This window comes from Cetorhinus maximus, chromosome 4 (assembly GCF_964194155.1).
Source record: "Cetorhinus maximus chromosome 4, sCetMax3.hap1.1, whole genome shotgun sequence".
NCBI classification, from domain to species: Eukaryota; Metazoa; Chordata; class Chondrichthyes; order Lamniformes; family Cetorhinidae; genus Cetorhinus; species Cetorhinus maximus.
Window position 1 is genome coordinate 100,900,889 of NC_135882.1, and position 23,970 is coordinate 100,924,858.

The 23,970-nt window shown below is 42.0% G+C and overlaps 1 protein-coding gene across 2 annotated transcripts in view; it reads right to left on the bottom strand.

Annotated features, from left to right (window-relative positions):
* Positions 1-23,970, bottom strand: part of spidr (scaffold protein involved in DNA repair) — a 341,449-nt gene that overhangs the window by 19,562 nt on the left and 297,917 nt on the right. For both annotated transcript variants that reach the window (XM_078540540.1, XM_078540539.1), the window contains 3 exons: positions 16,705-16,764; positions 13,191-13,398; positions 898-1,050 (listed from right to left, as the gene is read on the bottom strand). In XM_078540540.1, coding sequence (XP_078396666.1) covers positions 898-1,050; positions 13,191-13,398; positions 16,705-16,764 — 421 coding nt within the window. The remainder of the gene's footprint in view (positions 1-897; positions 1,051-13,190; positions 13,399-16,704; positions 16,765-23,970) is intronic.

Genomic DNA, 23,970 nt, shown 5'->3' on the forward strand with positions numbered 1-23,970 from the left:
ATTGAATGGCTGAGCGGGCTCAAAGGGCCGATTGGCCTACTACAGCTCCTATTTCTCATGTTCTTATGTTTTAAAGCATCCTAAGGACATGAAAAGTGCTTTATAATTGCCAGTTTGTTTATTCGTTCTATGAGAAACAGTACACTAACATCCAATTATGTTCCTATTGCAGGAGGAAAATGAAGTGAAAGGGAGCCACATTGTCATTCTGTTGCAACAAATCTAGGACAGGTAAGTGCCAGGCTGTAATCATTTACACATTTTCAAACCATTATTGTTTTTCAACGCTTGAAACCCACCAGTTGAATACAAAAGAAAGAAGTGGATGACAAGAGTGGAGTTTTCGGACCAGTTATGGAACTTGATCATTAGTGTACAAAAAGTACTATGGACAAATTTGAAGGTCACATCATTTGATATTGGGCTTTACGCCAGTGAAAAGGCTTCTATTAATAGCTGACTGCAATGCTAGCAGTGGTTGTCAGGTAGGCTTTTAAAGGGGGAAGGAAGGCAGTGGAAGTGGGGGATGACCGGGAATGGGAGGATAAGCTGGAGAGGGATGACAACAGCGACTGGGGAGTAACTGAAGTCACATTTGGAGGGCTCAGATAGTCTCTGGTGAAGGGGTTGGCAACAGCCCGCAGTTTGAATGTAGAGCCAGGAGGAGCACATACCTTCTTTTAAACCCGTCATATATAGCATCTTGGAATTCTCTGTCACTCAGAATAGAAAATTTCTTAATTTAAATATTTTGGAAATAATCTGCATTTATAACATTCCTTTTTATTTTTCAGCAGCATTGGTGCTGAAAAATAAAAAGGAATGTTATAAATACAGATTATTTCCAGAATAAAAAGGGTAAATGACCAAATGAAGGGGTTAGAAACACAGTCTCACCTTGCACTGTACACAAGGAATTTAATTTGGTCTTGGCACTGAGTTCATCAAGTGTAACGTTTCCAGTCAGCGGAGAAATTTCCTGATTTTTGTCACTTTGCAACACCGATTTCTGGACTGAAAGTACGGTACCCTCAGCGCACACAATAGAGTCTACAGAATAAGAGAAAATGGCTCTCAGTATGACAAGATATTACATGAAGATACACCAAGCATTTCTTAGAAAATAATTGAGATAAATTTATCAAATAAAATATGCAGCCTTCCTCTTTTAAGAAATTGTGGCTTTATAAGTCTGCAGATGCACACTTCCAAACTGAAACATTAAAGTAACATCTTCAGAATCTAAAAGAAAGCTTGCTAAAGAAGCCTTCTATTTCTACCGATCTTTCTAAAACATTTTAAACTAGAAAAAAAAGAAATTATCTAATGGAAACCAACTGTGTAACATAAAAAGGAATTAAATTATTGAAGGTACATTACAGTTCATAGAACAAGTATAATTTCCATCAAAAATAAAAAGAGAAACAGAATTCTAGAAATAAGGAATTTATTTTCAATTATTGTTCCTGTTTGATTAAAAAAAATTCTGTTTGCATTTTTAAATTCTCATTTGTCCTTTTAGTCATGCGTAGTTGAAAGTTACACTGACAAATACATATATGCCCCTATGGCGTGCTGCAGGATCACTGAAGCACCTGTAGATTCTCCTGCAGCAGATGCTTACGAAACATATCTGTACCTCATCCGGGGCTACGGCATGGGTCACAGAATCACAGGACTATTAGAGCATAGGAGGAGACCATCTGACCCATCGTGTTTGCACCGGCTGTCCGAATGAGCAATTCACCGAGCGCCATTATCTTGTCTTCTCCCCGTAACCCTGCACATTCTTTTCAGATACTTGTCTAATTCCCTTTTGAATGCCTTGATTGAACCTGCCTCCACCACACTCTCAGGCAGTGCATTCCAGACCTTAACTACTCGCTGCCTGAAAAAGTGCTTTCTCAAAACGCTTTTGCTTCTTTTGCCAATTATTTGAAATCTGTGCTCTCTTGTTCCCAATCCTTTCACAAGTCCTTATCTACCCTGTCCAGACCTCTCATGATTTTCAATACTTCTATCAAATTTCCTCTCAGCCTTCTTTTCTCCAAGGAAAACAGTGCCAACTTCTCCAAACCATCTTCATAACTGAAGTTCCTTATCCATGGAAGCAGTCTCATGAATCTTTTCTGCACTCTCTCCAATGCCTTCACATCTTTCCTAAAGTGTGGTGCCCTGAACTGGATGTAATACTCCAGCTGAGGCCGAACTAGTGTCTTTACAAATTCAACATAACCTCCTTGCTCTTGTACTCTGCCCCAATTAATAAAGCCCAGGATACTGTAGGCTTTATTAATGACTCTCTCAGCTTGTCCTTCCACTTTCAATGATTTATACACATATGCACCCAGGTCCCTCTGCTCCTGCACCCCTTTTAGAATTGTACGTTTTGTTTTATATTGCCTCTCCAGGTTCTTCCTACCAAAATGAATCACTTCACGTTTCACCGCATTGAACTTCATCTGTCACCTTCATCTGCCCATTCAACCAACTTATCTATGTCCTTTTGAAGTTCTACACTATCCTCCTCACAGGTCACAATGCTTCCAAGCTTCGTATCATCCACAAACTATGAAACTGTACCCTGTTCACCAAAGTCTAGATCATTAATATACATCAGGAAAAGCAAGGGTCCCAAACTGACCCCTGGGGAACTCCACTATACAGCCCAAAAAACATCCATTAACCATTAATCCCTGTTTCCTATCACTCAACCAATTTTGTATCCAGTTTCAAGATAAATTTCCTTGAGAGGGAAAGGATAGGGCAAACAAATCCAGAGCTCCCTGGATGATAAGAGATCGAAATTAAGATAAAGAATAAAAAGTGTGCTTATGACAGATTTCAGGTAGAAAATACAATTGAGAACCAGGCTCAGAGGTGAGAAAGCAAATAAAAGAAGCAAAGAGTGAGTATGAAGAGAGACTGGCAGCCAACATAAAGGAAAATTCTAAAGTCTTCGATAGACATATAAATAGTAAAAGGGTGGTAAAATGAAGGAGTAGGGCTGATAAGGGTCCAAAAAATTGATTTATCCATAGAGGCAGAGGGCATGGCTGAGGTATTAAATGAATACTTTGCATCTGTCTTTACTAAAGAAGATGCTACCCAGGCCATGGTGAAAGCAGAGGTAATTCAGCCACTAGAAGGGTTTAAAATTGATGAGGAGTAAGTTATAATGGATAGGCTTTCTTTACTTAATTTTGATAAGGCACCAGGAATGGATGAGATACATCCAAGGATACTGAGAGAAGTGAGAGTGGAAATTGTGGAGGTACTGGCCATAATTTTTCAGTCTTCCTTAGGCTCAGAAGTGGTGCATGAGGACTGGAGAATCTCAAACATTACACCCTTGTTCAAAAAAGGGTTTAAAGATGAGCCCAGCAATTACAGGCCAGTCAGTTTAACTTTGGTGGTGGAGAAACTTTCGGAAACACTAGGGACAAAATTAAAAGTCAATTGGACAAATGAGGGTTAATTAAAGAAATCCAGCATGAATTTCTTAAGGGAAAAACATTTTTAACTAACTTGCTGGAGTTTTTTGAAGAGATAACAGTGAGGGTTGATAAGGACAATGTTTTTGATGTGGCATACATGGACTTCAAAAAGGCATTTGGTATATAGTGCCGCACAACAAGCTTGTAAGCAAAGTTATAGCTCATGGAATAAATGCTGCAGCACAACAGTAATGTGCCAGTACATCCTCCTACAATGCACCATATACTCAGATGCTCTTATCAGAGAAGGTAGTTCAAAATTGCACTCAAATAGAAATGGGAAAAACTATTCAAATGCAGGAAGCACCTATTTCAGGCAATGAAATCCCAATAATTCTTTATCCTATTTACATATTGTGAATCCAAGGTTCAAGAGAGCAGGAGAAACGTTTGGGGTCTGGCTCTATTGCAATTTCCACAATCTTTTTCAAAATTAGTTTCATGCTGTCAGCTTGCCTTACTATGTTACAGGACAATATGGGACAGCTGGTTTCCAGATATGAAGGTGGCTGCAGTTTGTGTAATTTAATAGTTTCATCTTGTTTTCCTTTAATCTTCTGTAAATAGAATTATAATTTATGTCTTTTTGGATTGAGGCCTTCACAGAATTCATATTATTGAGTCTTGACTAAAGCTCGATGCTCAGAGAGAGAAAGTTCTTTTGGTTCTTCTGGGTTAACTGAAGGTTCTGAAGTTGGTAAAATGTCTGGGTATATTCTCTTAAATTCCAAAGCTAGCAGATGTCTTTCCATTCTATCTTTTTACTAACCTGAATGTTCCCTGCCCCAGTAACAATAGGCCCATTTTTACTTGATGAATTTATCAAATTGATTATTTATTATTTTGGGGATCCATTAAGACCTAGCTCTCAATAGATATAGAAATAAGATTTATTTTTAAGCCGTCAGCATTCCAAATCAATCTAGACATTGAGCTTCGAGCTGGCCATGTCTTCAGTATCCATTCATAAAATATTAATTAATTGGCTATCTATCTATTCAACGTGCACTATTTCCATTTGCTCCTGTTCAATATTTTGATTCAGGTCTGGTTTGGATATCAACTCTTACTATTATTTGCAACTTTGATCTGTGGTTGCCTCTGCCTTGTAAGATGATGGTTTGCGCCATGCTGGTCAACTCTGTGTTATGCATCACCTGGTATGGCTCAGAAGCCCCAATCTGGCATGGCAGTCTCTGCCACATCTGCTGCAGAGGAAGACAGTGGGCTGAGAAGGTGCATGATTCACTGGCCTCTGTTTTCTCTGGGCCCTTTTCTCGGCCAGCTAAGTTCTTTGTTTCTGCTCGCCTCTTGCAGTGTCCTTCCAGTCAGCCTCCAGAGGTCATGACCTTCAACATCTGTCTCCCAGTTGTCAGTATCATTATCCGCCATCTTCATATCTCACTTGTTGGTGTCCTTGTAGGTAGATATGGATGCCCAGAAGGTCGTGACCCAGTGGCCAATTCACCATACAGAAGGTCTTTGAGCATACAGTAGTCAACCATCCGATGAACTTGGCCGAGCTAGCACAGTCATTGTGAGCTTAGCAATGAGTGTATGCCGATGTAATTGGCACGCTGGTGACCTTGTCCTGCTAAGAAATGCCAAGGATATGTCCCAGACACGTAGACGGAAACTGTTCAGTATTTTCTCCTGCCTAGCATATGTTGTCCAGGTCTCACCACTGTAGAGGAGTGCACTGAGGATGCAGGTTTGGTAGACTCGCAGTTTGCTGTTCTCAGTCAGGTTGCTGTTGTTCCACACTCTCTTACTCAGCTTGGATACAACAGCTGCAGCTTTTGTGACGAGTGTGTTGATTCCAGCATTAACTGACAGATTGCCGGTGATTGTGGAGCCTAGGTATGTGAAGCTATCAACAGCCTCCAACGTCTCATTGCCAATGCTAATAGATGGCAATTTGGTAACATCCTGGACCATGACATTTGCCTTCCCGATGCTGATGGTCAAACCAAACTCTTTACAGGCATGAGAATGTCTGTCCATTTACCACTGCAAGTGTTCCATAGTGTGGAATGTTAGTGTGGCATTGTCAGGACAGTGCAACTCTCTGATGAGGACATGGTGTACTTTCGTCTTGGATCTCAGGTAGGCAAGGCTGAAAAGCTTTCGGCAGTTCTTGTGGGCAAATAGACACCCTCTGTAGATGACCTAAATGCATATGGCAGTAGCAAAGATATGCCAAATAGTGTCAGTGCCTGAACACAATCCTTGTTTGATCCCACTGTGGATCTCAAAGGGTTCCGATATTGTCCTGTCATAGCTGACCTTACCCATCATGTTGTCATGGAAAGAGGAGATCATGTTGAGCAGCTTCAACAGTCAGCCAATTTTCTCAAGCAGCTTAAATAGACTGCCTCTGCTCAAATGGTCGATGCCTTGGTGAGATCGATAAATGGCAAATATAATGGCATTCCTGTTACAGCTGCTGGACTGAGCAGATCACGTCAATTGTAGATCTTCCAGTCCTGAAACCACTGGGATTCGGGATAGATGCATTCAGCCAAGATCAGCAGTCTGACAAGGGCAACAGGGGCAAGTAGTTTTCCTCGATGCTCAGCAGGGAGATACCTCAATAGTTGTTGCAATCGCCTTGGTCACACTTGTTCTTGTACAGGGTCACAATCTTTGCATGACACATACCTTGGGGCCCTGCCCCCTCCCTCCAGCAGAGACAGAGAAGTTCATGCAGATGCTGCAGGAGTGCCAGTTTCCTGTGCTTGGTGAGTTTAGGTGGTATAGCATTAGCACCTGGAACTGTGCCCATGGCTAGTGAGTCAATAGCTTTGTTAAGCTTCTCCACTAAAGGTTCAATAACCATATCTGCCATGACAGGCAGGTTTGCTATGGTGTCTAGAGCTCTCTTGCTGACAGTGTTCTTCCTAGAGTACAACTCAAGCTGATGGTCCGCCCCTCTCTCCAACTGTTTATTGCAGTAGGTGGTGACCTCCCTTGCTTTTATTTTCAATTGAGTCATGCTCTTTGCTGATGGAGCCATTGCCTTTTTGATCCCTTCATATATGCTCCTGGCATTCCCATGTTGAAGGTCATCTGGATATTCTTTTTTTATTCGTTCATGGAGCGTGGGCGTTGCTGGCTAACATTTATAGTCCATCCCTAGTTGCCCTTGAGAAGGTGGTGGTGAGCTGCCTTCTTGAACCGCTGCAGTCCATGTGGTGTAGGTACATCCACAGTGCTGTTAGGGAGGGAGTTCCAAGATTTTGACCCAGTGACATGAAGGAATGGCAATATATTTCCAAGTCAGGATGGTGAGTGGCTTGGAGGGGAACCTCCAGGTCATGGTGTTCCCATCTATCTGCTGCCCTTGTCCTTCTAGGTAGTAGAGGTCCTGGGTTTGGAACGTGCTGTGTAAGGAGGCTTGGTGAGTTCCTGCAATGCATCTTCTAGATGGTACATATTGCTGTCACTGTGCGTCATTGGCAGAGAGAGTGAATGTTTGTGATGGGGTGTCAATCAAATGGGCGGCTTTGTCCTGGATGGTGTCAAGCTTCTTGAGAGTGTTGTTGGCAGAGTTGTAACCAATAGGTCATTGGTGCACTGCTTTGCAGTCTATTGGACTTTGCTTCGAGCGGTTCTTAGCGCATTCAGCATTTTCCCGCTCAGATCTTTCATGTAATTAACGAGTGCAGACTGTTGGCTTCAATGACACGTTTCATCATAATGATGTTAGCCTTGAACCAGTCAGCATTTTTCTGCTGTTGCTACCCATATGTTGATAGTGCAGTAATGTAGATGTAGTAAGTGCGGTATTGTATTGTAGTAAAGTAAATTTGGAAGGTGAACTCCTAAGAACTAGGAGTAGGAGTGGGCCATTTAACCCTGTGAGACTGCCCCACTATTCAATAGGATCATGGCTAAACAGATTGTGACCTTAATTCCACTTTCGCGCCTGCCCCCTTGGCTCCAGTGTAGATCAAAATTCTGTCTAAGTCAGCCTTGAATATATTCAATGACCCAGCCTCCAATGCTCTTTGGGATATTTCAGACTTCCACAAGAGAGAATTAAAGATTAATGATCCTCTTGGAGAAGAAATTCCTCCTCATCTCCATCTTAATAGGGAGACCCCTTATTTTGAAACTATGCCTCCTAATTCTAGATTTCCCCAGTTAACTCAACTGGGACCTGTTCCTCTCCCTTGCCCCTGCCTCTGGAACACTTCTTGGGACCTCTCCCTGTCCCCTTCTCTTGTCCCTCTCTCCGTGACAATTCCCGACTATGGCACTCCACACCCAGTCGCCTGACCCGGGTTTTTATGCCCTTCTTTTTTCCCTCTGCGCAGATGCACAGGACCTGAAGAATGAAAAGTTGTTGAAGTCCGCATGTGCAGCCCGTTTCCAGCCTGCGTATGCACGGCAAGTCTAAAGGCTTTTGGGATTTGGAATTCCTGACAAGCAGGTAAATTTGGGTTTCATAACACAGTTTATATTAGATTGAGACGCAAAAAGGTATTCAGCCAATATTTTTCCGTGAGCCACACTTTGTGTGTCAAAGAGCCGCATGCGACTCGAGAGCCATGGTTTGCCCACACTTGTAATACGCCATAGACAGACAACCAGTATGCCATCCAGGTAAGTGAGACTGCTTCCTTTACGATGTCCAGGAAGCTGCCGTGAAATAAAAGTTGCATTTATAAAGCATCTTCTACTACTGCAGGGCACCCCAAAGCATTTTACAGCTAATAAATTACATTTGAAGTGTAGCATGATGTGGTCGACTATTGTTATTTTTAAGCTTGCTCTCTTAAGGCTAAGGAAATCTCTGGGAAACTGGTGGAGAATGGATATAGCTTTCACTTCTCTCAGTTTTTCCTCCCCCATGGAACCATGTTTGAAGTCCTCAATTTTTTAAACTGGCATGATTATCCCTTCACAAATAATGCTTGGCCTCTTCGAGGTTAATTATCTTGCCATTTTATTTCTGAGTCTGTTTCAGGCATCAGGTTGTGTGTGGATATTGTGGAATCCACATGTTTAAGTCAAAAGGTCAAATGAATGTTTCTGATTTCTACTTTTAAATTTTCCCTTTTATCATTTGAATATTTAGGAGGCTCGCTTTGGTCAATGTTGTATTTTGGGGTCGAAGCAGGAGTGGGTCTCAGATGGGCTTATTGCTGTTCATTTTGGGAGGAATATGCAGTGTCCTAGGTTGAAATTAAATTTTCATTATCTCTAGTTCCAGGTTGATTGGTCCCTTTATGTAACAGTCTTATCATGATTGCTGATGACACAAGAAACCAGATTTTCTGATCTGTCTTATTTTACTGTTACATTATTATTTTTATCTTTCAGTTTCACACTTTACTTCACTCCTTGATAATTCTTTATCCTATCTAACTATTGTAGCATCTCTGAACTTCCTTTTCTTCTCCAAGGTTCTTGAACGTTTTGTTTGCCTATCATCAGTCTGCATAAGTCTGTTGTAACTCCCAGTCTAGATTCTACTAGTCTCTTTTCCCTTTATCTCACAACATTGCAATAGACCTAGCCAAAATGCCAAATGACATTCTCAGTGACTGCGGTGCGTTACCTTTCCTTGTGCGGCTCAACTTCTCCAATGGACACACAGTCATCTACGCCATCTTCCACAAACCATCTCTCTTCTTGTTCCGCTCCATGGAACTACCCTCATGCAGTTTCTCTGCTATCTGTGCAGGCAAAACTAGCACATCTCCAGCAATAGCTTCTCCTTCCACCCCCACACTATGACCTTCTGGGTCATCAAATGTCTATCCTTGCTTCTTCCCCATTAATGTGTGGCCCCTCAGCAACTCATCACAGGCATTTCTCTTAACCATTTCAGTACTGTTGGACTACTTGTTTGACAATATCATGGACAAAGCACAACTTTTTTCAGTTAACCATCGAGAATGCTGAAGCCATAGTTGCCAGCAGTCATCACACTTTCTGCTCTCTTGCCACGAATGTTATCCCATAACTTGGCCACACGCCAAGACTGAACAAAACAATGTACAACCTCGATGTCATGATCTACCAGAAATGAGCTTCATGTTCCACATTTCGGCATCAAGTCCCCCACATCCACTTCTGCAACATTATCCCCTCCCATACTGAAACCCACCAACATTGAAACCATTGTACACACTTTTGTCAACTTCAGACTCAATTGTTTCAATGTTTTACTTGCTAACTTTTGTTTTACTTCCATCTTGCACCCTCCACAAACTTCAAATTATTCAAAAAGCTAGCTGTCCATATCTCATCCTGATAGTGCATACACACCTATGCTGGGTTCCTGTTCCTCAATGCAACCAAATTAAAAACAATCTTCAAATACCTCTAGGTGATCACACATCTCTACCACTGTAACCTCTTCAAGCCCTAAGTTCCTTCCACAGCATTTGGAGTCCCCCAATTCTGACCTCCTGTACAGCTTAGAATCATAGAGTCACAGAATTGTCACAGCATGGAAGGAAGCCATTCAGCCCTTCATGCGCATGTTGGCTCTCTGCAACTGCAATTCGTCTAGTGCCACTCCCTGCCTTTCCCCTGTAGCCTTGCGCTTGTTTTCTCTTCAAATAATTATCCAATTCTCTTTTGAAAGCCATGATTGAATCTGCCTCAATCACTCTCTCAGGCGTTGCATTCCAGATCCTAATCACTTGCTGTGTAAAAAAGCTTTTCCTCATGTTGCCATTCCTTGCCAATCACTTTAAATTGGTGTACTTTGGTTCTCAATCCTTCCATCTGTGGAAACAGTTTCTTCCTATCTACTCTGTCCAGACCCCTAATGATTTTGAATATATCTATCAAATCTCCTCTTAAACTTTTCTCCAATAACATCTCCAGCTTCTCCAATCTATCCATGTAACTGAAGTTTCTCATTCTTGGAACCATTCTCATGAATCTTTTCTGTACTCTCACTAATGCCTCCACATCCTTCATAAAGTGTGGTGACCAGAACTGGATGCAATACTCTTGCTGAGGCTGAACCAGTGTTTTATTCAGGTTTATCAGAGCTTCCTTGCTGTTGTACTCTATGTTCCTATTTATAAAGCCCATGATACCAAATGCATAATCAATCATTCTCGCTGCCTGTCCTGCACCTTTAATGGTTTGTGCACATACACCCCAAGACCCTGTGCTCCTGCACCCCTTTAAAAATTGTACCCTTTATTTTATACTGTCTCTTCACATTCTTCCTACCAAAATGAATCACTTCACACTTGTCTGTATTGGATTTCATCTGCCATTTGTTTTTCCATTCCACCAACCTAACCTTTTGAAGTTTAACACCATCCTCCTCAGTTTACAAGTTTTTCAAGTTTTGTGTCCTCCCCAAATTTCGAAGTTGTGCCCTGTACACCCAAGTCTAGGTCATTAATATACATCTGGAACAGCAGGGGCCCTAACACTGACTGACGTCTGGGAAGCCCCACTATAAACCTTCCTCCCTTCTGAAAAACAACTATTCACTACTACTGCATTTCCTGTCACTCAGCCAATTTGATATCCATGTTGTTACTGTCCCTTTTATTCTAAGCTCTAACATTGCTCACAAGCCTGTTGTGTGGCAATTTATTGAATGCTTTTTATATGTCCAAATGCACCACATCAATGGCATTAAGCTCATCAAAAAAGTCAAGCAAGTTAGTTGAACATGGTTTGTCCTTAACAAAAATAAAAGCAAAAAACTGCGGATGCTGGAAATCCAAAACAAAAATAAAAATACCTGGAAAAACTCAGCAGGTCTGGCAGCATCTGCGGAGAGGAACACAGTTAACGTTTCGAGCCCGTATGACTCTTCAACAGAACTAAGTGAAAATAGAAGAGAGGTGAAATATAAGCTGGTTTAAGGGGGCGGTGGGACAAGTAGAGCTGGATAGAGGGCCAGTGATAGGTGGAGATAGCCAAAAGCTGTCATAGACAAAAGGTCAAAGAGGTGTTGAAGGTGGTGATATTATCTAAGGAATGTGCTAATTAAGGGTAAAAAGCAGGACGAGCAAGGTACAGATAGTCCTAGTGGGGGTGGGGTGGGGTGAAGGAATCGAAAAAGGCTAAAAGGTAGAGATAAAACAATGGATGGAAATACATTTAAAAATAATGGAAATAGGTGGGAAAAGAAAAATCTATATAAATTATTGGAAAAAAAGGGGGGCGGGGGGGTTGGAAAAGGGGTGGGGATGGAGGAAAGAGTTCATGATCTACAATTGTTGAACTCAATATTCAGTCCGGAAGGCTGTAAAGTGCCTAGTCGGAAGATGAGGTGCTGTTCCTCCAGTTTGCGTTGAGCTTCACTGGAACAATGCAGCAGGCCAAGGACGGACATATGGGCAAGAACCAGGTCCAGTATTGCCTCCTTCCTGATTGGACTGGAAACATTCTGCCCTTTACATTACTAACATCCCAGTCTATGTTTGGATAATTAAAGTCCCCACATTATAACTATTCTGTAGTTCTTGCACTTCTGGTAATTTCCTTACAAATTTGTTTCTCTTCATCTTGCACCTTGACAACGCTGAGCAATATAACTGTATATTTTTTGTTTCTTATCTCTAGCCAAATAGATTCTGTTCTTGACCCCTCTGGAACATCCTCTTTATCTAGCACTACGATGTCCTCCTCAATCAATACTGCCATCCGTCCTCCTTTCATTCCTTCCCTATCTTTCCTGAACACCTTGATTCCAGGAATATGTTATACCCAGTCCTGCCCCTTTTTGAGTCAGGTCTACGTGATCACCATATCATATTTCCACATTGCTTTCAGCGGCTGCAGCTCACCGACTTTATTTACCACACTCCTCGCATTCACATACATACACAGTAACCCTAATTTAAACTTTATTATATTCCCTCTCACTCTGACCCACCTAATAACATTTCCTACTCTTGGGCTATCTGTCCTCCAAATTCTCTGTGAACCTTGGTGTTCTTCTCTAGTATTACCTCCGGGCCCCCATCCTCCTGCCAAGTTAATTTAAACCCTCCCCAATAGCACTAGAAAATTGTCTTGCAAGGAATTTGGTCCCAGCTCTGTTCAGGTGCAAACTGTTCAGCCTGTACAGATCCAATCATCCCAAGAACTGCTCCCAACGTCCCAGGAATCTAAGGTCCTCCCTCCTACACCAACTCTACAGCCACGCATTCATTGATTCTATCCTCCCATTTCTATACTCACTTGCGTGTGGTAACAGGGGTAATCCAGACATCACTGCTCTTCAGGTCCTGCATTCTAGTTTCCTACTTGGCTCCACCTCTTCATTGTGGCAGAGCTCTCAGTTGTCTCAGTACTACTCTCTCCCTGAATTTCACCTAATTATCTGTTTTCTTTAAAAAATCTTCCTTAAAATCCATCTTTTTGACCTAGCCTTCAATCACCTCTCCAAATTTCTATCTCATGGCTTGGCATTTGTTCCTCTCATTCTTCTATAAAATGCTCACAGACATCTTGCATAGGAAATGCTCTATATAAATGTAAGTTGCTGTTATGCTCATCCAACTTCTGTGCTTTGCATTTTTCTTTACACTATTTTCTTTCTTACTTCCCAATTCTATCCCTTCCCAGTTCATTTCAGTGTTTTAATGAAACAGGAGTTTGGTATAGGCTTCTCTTTCCACAATCCCTTAGGTCTCAATTTACTCAGTAAACCAAAGAAAATACATTTTAAGAATACACTTTTACACTAGGTGTTACCTTTTTCGACAATAGCATCCTTGAAGGAAATGTTGCTGGTTGTTTCAACATTCAGTGATTTTATAACTTCAGTACCCAGTACGCAGAGTGAGGAGACACAGACTGAGAGGATTCTGGGTATTCCAGAATCCTGATTTGCAGACTGCAGTGTTGAATCAGTCACAAATAGCCAGAAGTCCTTACTTATTTGGTGATTGGCAGTTTGTCCCTGTGAAAAAATACCGTATTAAACACTCAGTAAATATGTGACTACGCTTGATATAATTAGAGTTAATATGCAAGAAGAATATACCCTTAAAAGAGGTTATTCAAAATGTTTATATTCTAACACAATAAAGACAATGGGCTGTAACTTCCAAGCTCCCTAGTGTCATATTGGGGGGATACCCCAAAGATGCACTGGGGAATCCCCTTTGGAAGTTCCCAGGTAAGGTTTGCTTGGCAATTGCCCAGAAGTTCAAACTTCCCCTCGGCAACTGCCCTGCACTGGAACCATCTGAAAATGCAATCTAAATCGTAAGCTTCAGATGGCTGACTGGGTTACACCAATAGTTACTCAGAAAAAGTTAGAAGGATTAAAACCACTTCTAACTTCTGGGTAACTATTGTACAGAACCAGACTGACCCTCCCCAGGGGACACCCCTCACACCCCTGAGCCCCCAAGGGTCTGCTCTCCCGCACCCCCGCAACCCCCCAGGAGATTCCCCCATCTCTTGACCCCTCAGGGGACTCCCCCACCCCTTGATTACCCCCCACCCCTGATACACCAACAGATTCCCCTCATTCCCATGGGGAATCTCACCCCCCCCAACCTCCCAGACTCGAACCGACCTGAGGCCCCACCCCACCCCCAAGGCCTGACACACTCCCCAGGACCGACCTGAACCCCCTTCCCAAACCCACTCTAGCCCGATCCGACCCAAGGCTTGAACCTACTCCCACCACCAAGGCCCAGCCTAGCCTGACGCTAGCCCCCCAAACCTCTGACCACCCCCTCCAAGCACCCCCCCACCCCTGAAATTCAATCACCCACCCCGATACCCCCTCCAACCTTCCCACTCCAACCTCCGACCATCCCCGAACTTCTCACCCCAACCTCCGTCCATCCCTGACCTCCAACCACCCCCCACCCACCAAAGCCTATCCCCTTACCTTAGATACTTACCTTCAGCCTGGCCTGTCATGATTCTTTAAACTTAGCTGGTTTACGGCAAGTGCTGTAAAAAAGGGGGTGTGGCCTCCTTCCCTTCAACTCAGCTGCACTTCAATGCTAGGCCCTGGGGATGTGCTGCACTGTCTGGATCTCGACCAGCCTGAGTCAGAAGGTCAGGTGAGACAGGCTGGGAAAAAACTTCAGGCAAGAAATTGGGCACAGAGTGGCAATCTGACACTGAATGCCACTCCGAGGAAGTTCAGGCCTTATGTGTGACATCTTCATTGTCATTTATACCAGAATAATTACCAAGCTGTTCCAGTGCAGCTATGGCAGTGGCAGCCACCAGATAATATGGAAAATTGCCGCCAAGTATGTCCTATATACAAAAAGCAGTGTAAATTTAACCCAGCCAATTACCATCCATCAGCCTCTATTCAATAATCAGTAAACTGATGGAAGGAATCATCAATTCACCAACACTCAGTTTGGATTCTGTCGCTTGGCTCCAGATCATGACACAGTCTTGATATGCACATGGACGCAGGAGCTGAATACCAAAGGGAAGGTCAGAGCAGCTGCTCTTGACATCAAGACAGCATTCAACCAACTATGACACCAAGGAAATCAAGCAAAGGAAAACCCGCCAGTAGCTGGAGTCATACCAAACACAACGAAGGTGGCCACAATTGTCAGAGATTATTTATTGCAACCAGGATATTATTGCAGGAGTGTCCTCAGCCCAAACTCCTTCAGCTGTTCCATCAATGACCTATCCTCCATCACAAGGTCAGTAGTGGAGCTGTCAGCTGGCATTTTCAATACTCCGTTCCTTTTACGTCTCCAAAATTGGAACCGCCCATGGAAAACTTGCAGTATTAGGCTGACAAGTAGCAGTTAACATACATGACACATAAGCCCATACTCTCTGGAGTTTAGAAAAATGAGAGGTGGTCTCTATTAATAAATCAGTTATTCTAACATAGTTTGTAGGAAAGCTCTTGGAGACCCCAATTCAAGAACAAATTAACAATCATTTATAAATCCATTCGATAATCCAGGATAGCTAACATCCAACTTTCAGAACACTAACTGGGACAAGTCATGCAGAGTTGAGCAGAAAAATTCAAACAATTGAATAAATTACACAAAAAAAATTTACATTTATAAAGTGTGTCTCACAAACTCATGGGCCAGGATTTTCTCGCCGGCGATTTGGGAGCAGGGCTCGCTCGCCGACGGGAAAATGACATGGGATGACATCGGGAGGAACCCCCGACATCATCCCGGTCCCTTTAAATTTTCAGGAAGGCGGGCAGACAGCGAAATCAGCCAATTAAGGCCATTGACAGGCTAATTAAGATTGTTAAAGACCCTGTTCGTCCAACCTTAAGGTTGGCGGGCAGGCCAGGAGCCCCAGCGGGCTTCTGATAATACATGAAACCTCATCCACTGGCGGGATGAGGTTTCATGTCCGTTTTTAAAAAGTTTCATAAAGTTAATGTGTTTCTTATTAACATGTCCCATCTCATGTGGCATTGTCACATGATGGGGACATGTTAATAATTTTAATATTTTTGTTTTTTTTTGACCTGTCAGTAATCTCCCTGAGACAGCAATTGGTCTCAGGGAGCAGTGCGCTCTTTCGCGCGCATGCGTGAAAGAGCGCACTTTGACAGATGGGGAATCCCTCCCCCACCCCCCCGCACAGAAAGCGCATAGCGCTTCCTGTCGGGCAGGCCGTTGGGCGGGCCTTAATTGGCCCACTCACTCAAAATGGCGGTGGGCCCCATTTCGGTGGCTGGGGTCGGCTGTCGGCCCACCGCTGAGCCTGTGGGGCCTGCACGTCCACCAAGGGCAAAATTCTGCCCATGATCTCCCAAAGTACTTCACCAATGAAGTACTTATCACAGTATAGTTTTGTCATAACGTGGGAAATATACCGGCTAATTTGCACACAACAGGATCTCACAAACTGCAATGTAATAATGAGCAGGTAACACTTTAGTAATATTGATTGAGATATAACTATTGGCCAAGACATCAGGGAAAACTTATCTACTCTTCTTCAAAATATTTGATGGGATCATTTACATGCACCTGAGAGGGCAGACTGGACCTTGATTTAATACCTCATCCACAGAATGGCACCGCAGGCAGTCCATCAACCCCCAGTACTGCACTGAAATGTCACACTCAAATCTCTGGAGTGTGACTTGAAGTTTCAACCTCTCGACACAGACATGCGAGTTCTACCACAGATGCTGAAATATCTACTCAGTAGCCTTAAAAGCATAGAAAATATTGATAATGTACCTAGCATTTTAAAAAGTATATAAGTTAAATGAATCTGTTCATACCTGAAGCCTTCTATAAATGACTTCTGCACTGAAACTACATCGATGTCTTTCAGGAACATGCTGAAATTAGCAAGAAAAAGGTGATAAAATTTAAGTAAAATGTTGCGCTGTTTTAAATATGCAACAATATTTCTGCATGATGAAGAGTTAATAGTTTAAATTACTTGGATATACAGAACATCAATAGCTTGAATATGAAATGGAATATCTGCTTCTTAAAAACAGCCTTATAGTTAAATTTTAGCCAAGAGATTTTTTTAAAGTAAGGGATTGCTGTAATGCTTACCATTACCATTCTCCAGCAAAAAAGTTCCAATTTTTATACATTCCTGATCCATATTTTATTTCCTCTTTTAAAAATCCTCTTGAAGATGGATGTTACAAATTTCAGGTCTACCTTAGATATTCCCTTGGCTTCAGCTTTTCTAAATGGTCTGAATGGTTTGCTGCTTTTCAAGGAGGGAGAGAGAAAACAGGGAACTACAAGCCAGTTAGCCTAACATCAGTCATTGGGAAAATGCTGGAATCGATTATTAAGGATGTCTTAACAATGCACTTAGAAAAATATGGTATGATTAGAACAAGTCAATATGATTTTACAGAAGGAAAATCCTGTTTGACAAATTTATTAGAATTTTTTGAGGACATAACTAATAGGGTAGATAAAGGGGATCCAGCAGATGTAGTATACCTGGATTTCCAAAAGGATTTAATAAGGTGCCACATAAAAGGTTAATAGGCAAGGTAAGGGTTCACGGAGTTGGGGGTAATATATTACCGTGGATAGAGGATTGGTTAACTAACAGGAGGCAAAAAGTGGGCACAAACAGGGCATTTTCAAGTTGGCAGGCTGTGGCTGGTGTAGTGCCAAATGGATCAGTGCTGGGGCCTCAGCTATTTATAACCTATATTAATCACTTAAATGAAGAGACAGAGAGTAATGTTGGTGATGATAAAAGCTAGGTGGAAAGGTAAGCTGTGGGGAGGACACAGGGAGGTTGCAAAAAGAAAGAGACAGGTTAAGTGAGTGGACAACATGATGTCAGATGGAGTATAATGTCAGGAAGCGAGGTTATTCAGTTTGGTCATAAGAACAGAAAAACAGAACATTTTTCAAAAAAGATGTGAAAGTTGCAAATGTTGATGTTCAGAGAAACTTGGGTGTGCTCATACAAGGAACACAGAAAGTTAGCATGCAGGTGCAGCAAGCAATTAAGAAGGCAAATGGCATGTTGGCCTTTATTGCAAGGGAATTGGAGTACAGGAATAGAGGTCTTGCAACAATCCTATGGAACTTTGGTGAGACCACATCTGCAATACTGTGTGCAGTTTTTGTCTCCATATTTAAGGAATGACATACTTTAATTAGAGGCAGTACAGTGAAATTTTGCTAAATTGTTCCTGAGATGAAGGGGTTGTCCTATGATGAGAGGCTGAGTAATTGGGCCCATATTCTCTGGGGTTTAGAAGAATGAGGGGCAATCTCATTGAAACATACAAGATTCTGAAGGAGCTTGATAGGTATTATGATCCGGTTAGGGACAATTAACATTTAAAGAAGAAATCCAAAAATCCATAAATTAACCGACAGAACTACGCCACAAAATTTAACACTTTCAAACAAAAGCAAACTTTATTGTATATCAAAAAGAATTAAATAAAGTAAGCACTATTATCTTAACACAATGGTTTATAAAGACTTGTACCATAAATTCAGTTCTACTTTGTACTTCCATCCCCCTACCCCCACCCAAGAATTCAATTATTTTATGAAATCTTGAAGATTCAACTCACTTTTCCTGGGACCAACCCAACCACTGTTCTGAGGAATTCACTTCGATTTCTCTTCAGTGTTCCAGCTATTCACCAAGGTACAAGGTTTCATGGGGGATCCTTCCATTAGCTTTTGGCTAAGCGATCTTCCAATTTCTTTACCAACCTCAATTCTGGATTCCACAGCTCCAGCATGGGCCTCCCTGCAACTCCTGCGCAGTGGCTTAAAACATCAGAAAACACCCTTGGTTTCCAATAGCCGGCTGTTATAGTTTTAACTGCCACCAAGCTGACAACCTCCAGAACTCCAACTGCAACAAGGTTAACTGTCTTTCATTGAGGATTACTATAGATTTCTTCCTTTAACTTCCAGCTAAACAAATTTTCCAGTCATTTCTCCCCTTTCCAACTTTATCTTATACTGAATACCAGCTCCCATTCACAGGCTGTGTCATGGGCGATGGATCTAGCATTTACTCTACTTCAGGCATAGGTCTGGTTTTATCTTTTACTTCCAAGAAGCTACAAGCTAGATAAGACCGAAAGCTGACATAGTTTCTTAGCTGCTTTTCCAAAGAAAATCAACCAATCTTGCCTGCTGGTGCCCTAACTGAATTCACAGAGATAACTCACAACAAAGAATATCACTGAGCTCTACCCATCTCCTTGGCAATGTGACATATATGGCCTGTTCCCAGGTAGAAATGCAAATTAACTAACTTTTCATTCCAAAGCTTTCCTTAATAGCTTATCCTTTGTTGAATAACTGCAAATGTCATTGTTATGGACTTGATTTTCCAGACAGGTTTCTCATTAGAAACATCAAACTTTATTTACAGGCTGCAGTAGCAGTTACATGCTTCCATCAAGCTCCACAACGAGAAGAACTCCCACTCTAAGGTTCCCTGCGCTTAAAGCTGATTCATTCACTGTCATGTGATGCTACACACCAAAATAAGTCTTAAAGCTACAGTCACTACACTCCTTAAAGCTACAATTACTATATTCCTCCCCCTTTAAATTTTTTGTACAGTTTGTTTTTACAAGAACAACTATCTTCATGACATTACAAATATACACACGTCATGGAATTATAAGTTCAGTCACCTGATCCGGGTGGAACATCGTAGCTCCATGGCTTTCAAATCTCTCACAGGATTCCACATTATCTGGAATCGGAGCAACATCAGGTACCTCTTTAGGCACGGGCAGTTCAGTGTTATCAACTCTGACAGAGACATCTGGTATTTCTATTCTTGGTTGAACAATTTCAACAGAGACCATGGGTTCTACAATAGTTCCAGGTGGAACATCATTTTGTTGGGGTATCTCCCTTCTTCTAAAATGATCCACATGTTTGCGGGTGATCAAGCCCTCCATTTCTACGTGGTATGACAAGGGTCCGGTCATAGAAACTATTACAGGTTAGCAACTCGATCCACCACCAAAGTCTCATACGTACACTATTTCACCAACAGAAAATTCTTGCTCTCGACTATGTAAATCATTAGTTGCTTTTTGATTCCCTTAACTTTTCTCTACCTTCCCTTCCAAATTGGGAAGTACCAGGCTTGATCTTGTTCGAAGGCGTCAAATCATAAGTAACTCTGAAGGTGTTGAACATGTAGTAGTGTGGTGGGTTATTCTATGGTGAAACAGGAAATGTGAAAGTTCAGTCTCCAATGATCCTCCTGATAATTTTTTCATTCCAGCTTTAAAAGTCTGTACTGCTCTCTCAGCTAATCTGTTAGACGATGGATGATATGGTGTTGTCTTTATGTGTTTGAACATTTAGGCTCTCAAATCTTTTAAATTCAGCGCTAGTAAATGCAGTACCATTGTCTGAGATGATTACTTCTGCCAATCCATGTATAGAAAAGCTTTTGGCGTAACTGTTCTATATTCGCACCTGACGTTGGCGACCTAACCTTGTACACGTCTAGCCATTTGGAATGTGCTTCCATTATTAGTAGGAGCATGGTGCCTAGAAAAGGACCGACATAATCTATGTGCATTCTCACCCAGGGCCTACCAGGCCATTCCCATGGGTGTACTGGGGCTGCAACAGGTAACTTCTGTAGTTATTGGCATTGTATACAGTATTTAACCACCTTCTATCACTGTCCATGCCCAGCCACCAAATATAACTTTGCGCGATCATCTTCATTTTTGAGATTCCTGGATGTGCGCTGTGCAACTCTGCTAAGAGTGGTTCCCTTCTTTGTGAATGAACAACTACTGGCGTACTTCATAACAGCGTACCATCTCGACTGCTCATTTCATTCCTTCGAGTGAAGGGGTGGCTTCAATTCACCAGGGACCGGTTCCTGGGGACCATCCGTTCAATACTTGGTCTCTCACTCTAGACAGGACTGGATCACAATACATTCAGTTTCTTATTTGCCTTGTGCAGATTGATGAGGAATCCAGGAAATTCACTGCTAATACGATCTCTTGGGGAACTGGGGCATGTTCATTACTCTCCTGCAAAGGAAGGCGACTTAGGGCATCAGCATTGGCTATATGCATCACTGGTCTGTTCACAAAAGTGTATTCATATGCGGATAAAATTACAGTCCACCTTTGAATACGTGCAGAAGCTATGGGAGGCATAGCTTTTTCTTTACTGAACAGGCCCAACAGCAGCTTGTGGTCAGACACTGTTGTAAAGTGTCAACCATATACATATTAAGAAGATAAAAACATAAGAATTAGGAGCAGGAGTAGGCCATTTGGCCCCTCAAGCCTGCCCTGCCATTCAAGGAGATCATGGCTGATTTGCCCCAGGCCTCAACTCCTCTGTCGTGCCAGCTCCACATAGCCCTCAATTCCCCAATATTTCTAAAATCTATATAAAATCTAAAATCTATATCTCTTCTTTAAATACTTTCAGTGATCTAGCCTCCACAACTCTCTGGAGTAGAGAATTGCAGACATTCACTACCCTCAGAGAAAAAATTCCTTCGCATCTCAGTTTTAAATGAGTGCCCCCTTATTCTGTAACTATGTCCCCTAGTTTCAGATTCCTCCACTAGTGGAAACATCTTCTCAACATCTACCCTGTCAAGCCCCCTCAGAATCTTGTACATTTCAAGATCATCCCTCATTCTTCTAAACTCTAATGAATAAAGGCCAAACTGCTTTAGCTGTTCTTGATAAGCCAACCCCTTCATCCCAGGGATCAGCCAAGTGAATCTCATTTGAACTGCCTTCAATGCCAGTATATCCTTTCTTAAATATGGGGACCAAAACTACACACAATATTCCAGGTGCAGCCCCACCAACACCCTGTACAGTTGTAACAAGACTTCCCTATTTTTAAACTCCAACTCCCTAGCAATACAGGCCAAAATTCCATTTGACTTCTTAATTACTTGCTGCACCTGAATGCTAACTTTTTGTGTTTCATGCCTCTGTACTGCACTTTTTTGGAGTCTCTCTGCATTTAAATAATAGTCCACCTTTTGATTCTTCTGACCAAAGTGCATGACCTCACACTTTGCTACTTTAAACTCCATCTGCCAAGTTTTGCCCACTCACTCAGCCTATTGATATCCTCTTGCAGATTCCTTATGTCCTGATCACAACATGCCCTCCCACCTATTTTTGTATCATCAGCAAATTTGGATACATTCCTCTAAGTCATTAATATAGATAGTAAATAATTGTGGCCCCAGAGCTGATCCTTGTGCCACTCCACTAGTTACGTCTTTCCAACCTGAAAAATACTCAGTAATCCCAACTCTCTGTCTTCTGTGTGTTAACAAATCCTCAATCCATGCTAATACATTACCCCCAATACTGTGAGCTCCAGTCTTGTGCAATAACCTTTTATGTGGCACCTTATCGAATGTCTTCTGGAAATCCAAATACACTACATCTACCGGTTCCCCTTTATCAACTCTGCTTGTTGTATCCTCAAAGAACTCTAGCAAATTTGTCAAACATGATTTCCCTTTCACAAAACCATGCTGACTCTGTTTGATTGCGTTAAGCTTTTCTAAATGTCCAGCTCTTTCTTCCTTAATAATGGACTCTAGCATTTTCCCAACTACAGATGTTAGGCTGACTGGCCTATAGTTTCCTGCTTTTTGTCTCCCTCCCTTCTTGAACAGGGGCGTCACATTAGCGGTTTTCCAATCCACTGGGAACCTCCCGGAATCCAGTGAGTTCTGGAATATTTTGACCAATGCCTCCACTATCTCTGCAGTCACTTCCTTTAAATCCTTGGATGCAGGCCATCAGGTCCTGGCGACTTGTCTGCCTTTAGTCCCATTAGTTTGTCAAATACTTTGTCCCTCGTGATAGAGACTGTTACAAGATCTTTCCTCCCATTAGCTCCTTGCTTATCTGATATCTTTGGGACGTTTACAGTGTCCTCCACCGTGAAGACCAATACAAAATATTGGTTTAAATTCTCTGCCATTTCCCTGTTCCCCGTTATCAATTCTCCAGTTGCATCCTCCAGGGGTCCCACACTCACTTTAGCCACTCTCTTTTTATATACCCATAGAAGCTCTTGCTGTTTGTTTTTATATTTCTTGGCAATTTAGTTTCATAATCAATTTTCTCCCTCTTTATTAACTTTTTAGTCATCTGTTGCTGGTTCCTAAAAAATTCCCAATCCTCTGGCTCACCGCTAGTTTTTGCTGCTTTGTATGCCTTAGTTTTTGATTGAATACTCTCCTTGACCATCTTTGTTAACCATGGGTGGTTCATCCTTCTCATCGAGTCCTTCTTTCTGACCGGGATAAATTTTTTAAATTATGAAATACTGCTTAAATGTCTGCCGCTGCTCATCCACTGACCTTCTCCTTAATCTATGTTCCCAGCCCGCTTTAGACAACTGTTTCTTCATACCTCTGTAATTGCCCTTATTTAAGTTGAAGACACTGGTTTGAGACCCGAGCTGCTCACCCTCAAACTGAATTTGAAATTCTACAATGCTGTGATCGCTACCCCTTAACTACGATATCTCTTATTAACCCCACCTCATTACACATTACTAGATCTAAAATAGCCTGTTTCCAGGTAGGTTCTGCAGCATATTATTCTAAGAAACAATCCCTGACGCACTCTACAAATTCGTCTTCCATGTTACCCCTGCCAATCTGATTTGTCCAGTCAATATGCAGATTAAAATCACTCATGACAATTGTAGTGCCCTTCTTACACGCCTCCATTATTTCCTGATTTATGCTTTGTCCTACAGTGAGGCAACACTTCGGGATCCTATAGATGACTCCCACCCATGACTTCTTACCCTTGCTATTCCTTATTTCCACCCAAACTGATTCCACATCACGATCTATTGCACCTATATCACTACTCACTACCGCACTGATACCTGCCTTTATTAACAAAGCTACCCAACCTCCTTTCCATTTTGCCTATTTTCCAGAACGTCGAATACCCTTGAATATTGAGTTCCCAGTCTTGGTCACCTTGCAACCATGTCTCTGTCTATCAAGTCATATTCATTTATTTCTATTT